Source organism: Clupea harengus, chromosome 17 (genome assembly GCF_900700415.2).
Source record: "Clupea harengus chromosome 17, Ch_v2.0.2, whole genome shotgun sequence".
In the NCBI taxonomy this organism is placed as follows: domain Eukaryota; kingdom Metazoa; phylum Chordata; class Actinopteri; order Clupeiformes; family Clupeidae; genus Clupea; species Clupea harengus.
This window is the reverse complement of record NC_045168.1, coordinates 25232127-25240169: the sequence shown is the minus strand read 5'-3', so window position 1 is coordinate 25240169 and position 8043 is coordinate 25232127. Positions and strand designations below refer to the sequence as shown.

The window sequence follows — 8043 nt, the reverse complement described above, 5'->3', positions numbered from 1 at the left end:
TAAATATTCTAAGTACACATGCATTGCTATGCATGGACCGGCTCTATGCTTACTGTACATGCTCCTGTTCATTTGGAATGAAGGATGGTAACATGATTTTTTAAATTTTTTTTAAGATCTTGTGTGCAATCACAACTCACCGACTAACTTTGAAATAATTTCATAACATTTTTGCATTTTGAAAAACAGGAAATTCAGTTAACTCTGGCCTTTTGAGTTGAAGGAAATGATATTGCAGACTAACGCTGCGCGACCGCTCTGTTCAGCCTCTCTCTCTCTCTCCCATTGGCTTCTCCCTGCCCGAGCCCAAACAGTTGGCCAGCAGCACAAGACATATCTTCACCAGTAAGGAAGACTCCAGTCCTCTGCTGCTGGCTACTGCTCAATAATCTTTAACAAACATCTTTGTGGAATCTAATACACCATGTTTAGGTCATTTCTTGATGGCCTTGGTTTCTTCAGTCATTGCAATGGAAAAGAATATCTAAATATCTGAAAATGTCAAAATCAAAATAAATCCAGAGATACTGTGTGTAGGTCTTCTTCCCACTTGGCAGTATCTAGAACCATGTGTTTGCCAATGATAATGTGACATTTTTCCAATGACCTTTCACCTTTCACCCCCCCCCAATACTCCCTCACTCCGCTTTTCTCTTCAAAGACAACCCTTTCTGAAAATGGTTCCCAATAACAACATGGTGGTCCCCTGGCTCCCCCGATGCCTGCTGATCAGAGAGAGAGAGCGCAGGCGTAGGGAGGGGGTCTACAGCAGTTACCCTCGCAGGAGGCCGTATAAAGCACCTTAAAAGCCTCCCAGACTAACAGCATACGCAACTGAAATCTAGATGAAGGAGAGGAATGATTCCAGTCAGTGTCTGTGTGCTTCACATACTGTATTGCCATTCAAAGACCAAAGACTAGGTCCCCTCTTCAAAGACCAGGCTAGGTCTAGACTAGGCCCCCTCTTCAAAGACCAAAGACCAGGTCCCTCTTCAAAGACCAAAGACCAGGTCCCTCTTCAAAGACCAAAGACCAGGTCCCTCTTCAGAAGGTGGATGTGTGTATAGATGAGTGCTCCCGGGCTCCTGCTCCTGCTCCTCCCAGCTGACTTTAGTTGGGTTTAGGTGGCATACTTGAAGCTTGAGGAAACATTTTCAACTTGACTTGACATCTGACCAAAAATAGGATTTAGATTAAACATAGAAAAATAAAATAAGGAGAGGGGTCTTCTAAATGATGGGAAAGAGCACAGACCACTATTTGTCCACAGTTTAAGGCTTCAAACATGAGGCCTCTCTTTGATGCACATCTCATGCTTGAGCCGATGTTACTCAGAAGCTCAAAAGCCACTGGACTCAAAGGAATGTACTAATTATAGTTAGCTATTAAATACCAATCAAGGCAGCAGCAGAAAGCAATGGATGATTGACTGCACTGTTGGAATGGTGCCCCTAATAGCAGGTGGCTGCTCTGATTACTTGGTGGGTTACGGGGCCATTGTTGGTCTTTAGGAGTCCTCTTAAAACATGTCCTTGCCCTTGTCCTTCGTGGTAACTGACTAGTGGTGCTGTCCTGTCCACCTTGGGATGCCTTCTTCAAAACCAAACTTTATGCTGTCCTGGCGGAGGAGGAGGAGGAGGAGGATATAGAGGAGGAAGAGAAAGAGAGGCAGATGGATTGGGAGGAGGGAAGTGAAGGCCCATCTCTTATGTACAGTGAGACACAAACTGGAATACTTATGGTAGGAAAAACCTTGGAGGGGGAGGTGGAGGGGGAGGGGGAGGGGGAGGAGAGGCGACCCCACCCAGTGAGAGCAGCACAGGCTCTGGACATGAGTGGAGGATCGAAGCAGGAGAGGCGTCCCTTTAAACAAGAGACCTGCCTGCGCCTGTGAGGATTCAGATGCCTCTTGTAGCCCCGTCCCCCCCTCACGTGTTCTGGCTCTCTGTCCCAAGGTCTCTGGCTGTTAGGAGAGGATGGCAGGGCACCATCTGACCACCGCGAGGTTGTCGGCACTGACTGATCGCTTCTTGGCGCCTTTTCTCAAGTCCTTGTATTTGTCGTCACACAATCTAGCGATGGCCTGAGATGAGACGACAGAGAGAAAGATTATTATTATTATTAAATTACAAATGACACTTTGGGTACAAAGTACAGTGTAAGATGCAATTCTTTCCAAAAAGTGCTATTCTTTTTTTAAAAAGTGACTTAAACCACCACTTGTGAACCAATTCAAGTAGTGTCCTCAGTGTGGTATAAATTGCTCTAACAGTTGCATGAAAGGACACTCTGATACTGGCGGGGTCTCAACTCCATTGACCATAGATATTGTGGCACGGCACAGAAACAACGGACTATTGCACACACACACACAAGCATGCGTGCACACGTTCAGACAGAGTGGAACAGTTGAGGCAACAGCATTAGTGCTGGACACCCAACACTTGTAGAATTGGCTGACAGATGAGTAACAGATCATTGCAGTGTGCCTTGAGAACTGAAAAGTGCCTTGTAACGTTACCATAGTGACATTTTGTCAAAGTTCCATGAGGACTGTAATATATATGATTATAATAATGTAATAATAATAATAATAATATAGTAATATATTGGTACATTATCACTGCAGATATTCTGTAGCCCAAACCAGACATACATAATTAGTCTGTCATGTGGGGCCAAATTGGGGCTTAATCCAAGACAAAAACTTGGTCCAGCAGGGAGGCAGCCTAAAGAGGAGTCCAGCAGGGAGGTAGCCTAAAGAGGAGGCAGCCTAAAGAGGAGGCTCACCTCGAGTTTCTGTGCCTTGTCTCTGCTCAGCGGCTCCAGAGGGAAGCTCAGGTTGTTGGCCTCGGACAGGGAGCGCAGGTCAAAGTAGTACTTGGCGTAGACGCTTGAGGGCACATTGATGTTGAACTGGAGCAGCTCCAGAAACTGCCTCTCCAGCTCATTCCTGGTGAGCAACGAAGCAAGATTCAAAAGAATCCACACACACATACACACATACATACAAATGAAATACTCACTCATCCAGATACAACATACAAACTTAAACATGTCTGAACATTGAGGATGAGGATGAGAACGCAGACCTACATCTGAAACCAGTCTAGTGTTGAGAAACATGAAGACACGACTTAAGAGATGACATACAATAGCTGCAACCAGGACTGTATTGGTAACAGTGTTGCCATGTGATTCACTGTGCAATCACATGGCAACGTTATTAAATCACATGGAAACATTGTCAATCACATGGCAAGATTATTAATTATTATTATTAATTATTAATTATTTATTAATGTTGCCATGTTATTAATAATGTTGCCATGTGATTGTGTGCCATGTGATTAATTATGTTGCCATGTGCAATATATAAAATCAAAAAAACTGTATATCCACACACGTCAGATATCAAGGGTGTCAGCGTTCTCATAGTCTGTGTTTTATGTGGGGGTTATATTAATGACACACAGGAAGAATCTGAGACGGTACTGTTTTAAACACCAATGGAAATTCCCCGACAGAGGGTCTCAAATACACCTTCAACAATCCTAAGGGTAATATACTGCCAGCAGGCTCAGATATAGCTTCCGACTAAACCTACACCAGAGCTATTTGGAGTTTGCATTGAAATAGCCTGCTGTTGAAAAACCATTATTATTCCCTCTTCCTTACTCCTTCGCCTTCTCTCTCTCTAAAAGCACACACTAGTACCTTTTTGCATTCATATATATATTCACTTGTATCATGCCAGAAAGAGCACACAGTCCTGCACTGTCACAAATACTCACATGTCTTCGACGGTGATGTCCTTCAGAATCTGGCAATAGTCCACGTTCCACACTGCCTGGTCATCCCATACCTTGGAGGCCAGAAGTATGGCACCCAAAACAATCCTCTTCCAGTTCGCAGGGCCGATGTCAATCTCTGCATACGTCAGCAGCCTCTCAAGGTAGACCTACAGGGCAGATATGGTACTTTAGGGTCAACTTCTCAAGGTAGACCTACAGGGCAGATACGGTACTTTAGGGTCAACTTCTCAAGGTAGACCTACAGGGCAGATACGGTACTTTAGGGTCAACTTCTCAAGGTAGACCTACAGGGCAGATATGGTACTTTAGGGTCAACTTCTCAAGGTAGACCTACAGGGCAGATACGGTACTTTAGGATCAACTTCTCAAGGTAGACCTACAGGGCAGATACGGTACTTTAGGATCAACTTCTCAAGGTAGACCTACAGGGCAGATACGGTACTTTAGGATCAACTTCTCAAGGTAGACCTACAGGGCAGATACGGTACTTTAGGGTCAACTTCTCAAGGTAGACCTACAGGGCAGATATGGTACTTTAGGGTCAACTTCTCAAGGTAGACCTACAGGGCAGATATGGTACTTTAGGGTCAACTTCTCAAGGTAGACCTACAGGGCAGATATGGTACTTTAGGGTCAACTTCTCAAGGTAGACCTACAGGGCAGATATGGTACTTTAGGGTCAACTTCTCAAGGTAGACCTACAGGGCAGATATGGTACTTTAGGGTCAACTTCTCAAGGTAGACCTACAGGGCAGATATGGTACTTTAGGGTCAACTTCTCAAGGTAGACCTACAGGGCAGATATGGTACTTTAGGGTCAACTTCTCAAGGTAGACCTACAGGGCAGATATGGTACTTTAGGGTCAACTTCTCAAGGTAGACACACACACACGCACACACACACACATATAGCATATTACATATGGTGTGCAGTGCAGTGCTTTAACCATTTAGTGTTTTCTATGAGCAGTACAAGTCAAACATCACAACACACACACACACACAATAAACTTTGCTTAGTTGAATTCACACACACACAGTTATTTTGTTGTGGGCGAGAGGCAGACTGGTAGGAATGCTGTTGCAACCCTCCGACACCCTTGATTCCCATTTCTGACCACACAGACTACACTGACTGTAGGCTGACGGCAATAATGCACACTAATTCAATGGACACTCTTACAGACTCTTTACAACAGAAGAAAAGAAAACCATTCCAAATCAGCTGGTGTATTTGTATGTCCTCACTGGACACTCATGGAGAAACAGACTGTGACTCTGGGTAGGTGTAAGGGGGTTAGGTGCTGTTTGTGAAAGGAAGGCTGTGCTTGAGGGGTGGGTGGGCTTAAATGGGAATGTACAGATGGTCCCATGGCCAAACTATACACAAGGAGAAAGACATTAGAGGACTCAACTATCCATACTTGGCCATATGCAAGGCCAGTATTAAGCCTATTGAACCATCACCTAATGGTTCGAATTGTCATATTACAAGACAAAGCCAGGGACAAAAAAAACAAAAAAAACACCAGGGTTGTTTGTTCCTGCAAGACCAGCTGGCTCAGTAACTCAATTTAGCTCTGGTCTCTCGGAATATAACACTAGTTAAAACAAACTTCATGTCCATGACTGTCTATGAAGACCCCATGTATTTTAGGAAAAAAAATGAAAGAATGATATCAACAGTTGTAGCTGATGTATTTCAGCAATGTCTCATAGTCATTCAAAACCTTTTGCAGAGTTAAGCACTTAAGCGCCTTTGGTCTTTCCCCAAAAGCTCTACCCACTTCTCTCCTGATGCAGACAGGCAGGAACCTAGTCTAAACAGCCATCGGAGCAGTTACAGCTCTATTGAGGACACTAAATGGAGATGGGGCAGCATTAAAAAAAAAGCATTGTGTCACCATCGGAAACTGCTTCCGTCCAAAGCAGCATGAGGAGTCCTCCATTACACAGGAGGTGATTGTGCTTCGTGACAAACAGAGAGTGCCAGACTTGAAAGGGAACTGAGCAGAATGGAGTGCAGTGCTGTGAAGACATGATCACATGCTCTCCCCTGTGGGCAACAACAAGGGTGTTGGACATCAGGAGATGTGTGATGTGATGTGATGGGATGGGAGGGAGGGAGGGCAGAAGACAGACGCACTAGTAGGTCAAATAACTGTTCAGTCTCTGAGACTGCAGACGGGCAGGTCAAAGTTCAAAAGCAAAAAGGTCAAAGTTCCAGTTTACTATAACACTACCTGTCTAGGATAGCAAAGAGTTATGGTCTAATGTCCCACCACAGTGGAGTGTTTGTGAGGTGACGGAGGTAAGGTCTAACCCTGCTGAGTCTCCTTCAATGTCCCACCACAGTGGAGTGTTTGCTGAGTCCCACAGTGGAGTGTTTGCGAGGTGACGGACTTAAGGTCTAACCCTGCTGAGTCTCCTTTCCTCCCACATTGAGCAGATAATGGTCAGGTCCTGGGCCTCGCTCAATTTCTCCCAGAAGCCATGCATAAGCTCCCCTAGGATCACTGCTCTGTGACATTCTCACCTTCTCTTACAGGGGGACAGGCCAAGAAGAACATGAACACGCACACTAACAAAACATGAACACGCACACTACCTAAAACTACCTGTCCACCTGTGGCCCGCCAGGGGAGTGCTTGCGGAAATGACTTCCTAATAAGCCCGTCCTTTGAGGACCGAACCTTAAAGCCATGACATAAACTCATCTAAAATGGCTTCCTAATAAGCCCGTCCTTTGGGGACCGAACCTTAAAGCCATGACATAAACTCATCTGCCTCATTCCTAATAAAGCCCAGCTGCTAAAAGCACTGAGCTTCCCAGCAGGGGAGTGGGTACACCAGCAGCTGTTGTCTGCTCGTGCCACGGGAACACCTATGTGACATTGTTGAGTGTAAACACAAGGCCAGAGATCACTGAATCACATGCTTCCACAGACTAAAGCTTGCTATGTTAGCAAAGACGGTTGCTAGTTTTTGACCATAAAGTTAGCCTGGCCATCTCCACAGAGGTTTGGTCGCAAGCTATCTAGCTAAAGTTAAAAACAACCTGCTACATATGATACTCTGAGACGTCAGTGCTGCTAATACGTCCTGTAACATGTCCTAAAGATGGTCTGAGCGGCCCAGCAGCCAAGGCTATGCTTTCATGTTCAAGAGAAGTGGTTTGACAGGTGACACTGGAAAGTCCATTGAATTTTGCACCAAACAAACTGAGCTGTCATTGAGGTTACAGTTCTGTTCACGGAGTAGTAGGGAGAGAGTGAGAATAAAGTTGAAATGCCATTTTGAGAATAAAGTCGAAATGTTGAGAGTATAGGAACAGACATATTTTGAGAGATATAGTGGGTCTGAAGTCTATACAGAGACGACATACATTTGAATTAACAGAATCGAATGTGGGGTCTCTCAAGCAGTTATTTAACTACCGTGGACATTATCCTGTTGATTTATTTAACTACCGTGGACATTATCCTGTTGATTTTCCAAAACCCCATTCATTCTCTCATAGGGATTTTCTTTTTAAAACCAAAACTTGCAAAAATACTAATAGAATTTAAAAACATTATTCTCAACATTTTGACTTAACTAACTTTTAGATTAGGCATGTAACATTAAACTAAGATCTTTGGCTTGTAAACGTGTGTAACGTTAGTCTATAGTTTGTGATGAATAACAACAGTGTGGAGTTTCAGCTGCTAATCTCCTGCGCTGTTGAATGCATTTAGGGTAAACGCTGCTATTTAAAAAGGATATGACTCTTTATTCAAGGTCTCTTGTACATTTTGAGTATGTACACACTGCCATATAACCTTGACCAATCTGCATGTGGTGTGAGTGTCCTGTGCCAGCTTCACTCACCAAAGTGACAATGGCACACTCCGCGGTGAGCTGGGCAGCACTGAACAGTGTCCGCACGAAGCGATAGATCTGCTTCTGTTCTGGGTCGTGCTTTTCATAGTCTGATGGCACCTCTGTTTTCTGAGGACGAGAGTGGAGGAGCACAGGTTACAAATAGACAAATTACAAATACATACACAGTCTGCTTATTCTGAGCGATACATTCATTCTGTACAACTGAACTGTTGACATAAGACCATGCTTACAACATCCATATGCACCCGTTAACAAAATAAGGTCACCTAGTATAATGGAACGGGTTCTTACTTAGTAATATGTTTAATTCTGCCAGACCAAAATATAAGGAGGTGGAAGAAAG

General features: G+C 44.2%; 1 protein-coding gene across 4 annotated transcripts in view; it reads right to left on the bottom strand.

Moving 5' to 3' along the window:
* The window catches only part of ccny (cyclin Y), a 36057-nt gene that overhangs the window by 779 nt on the left and 27235 nt on the right, over positions 1-8043 (bottom strand). For all 4 annotated transcript variants that reach the window (XM_031584390.2, XM_031584392.2, XM_031584391.2 and 1 more), the window contains 4 exons: positions 7686-7805; positions 3795-3961; positions 2791-2953; positions 1-2083 (listed from right to left, as the gene is read on the bottom strand). The exon at positions 1-2083 is cut by the window's left edge and continues 779 nt beyond it. In XM_031584390.2, coding sequence (XP_031440250.1) covers positions 1967-2083; positions 2791-2953; positions 3795-3961; positions 7686-7805 — 567 coding nt within the window. In that variant the 3' untranslated portion in view covers positions 1-1966. The remainder of the gene's footprint in view (positions 2084-2790; positions 2954-3794; positions 3962-7685; positions 7806-8043) is intronic.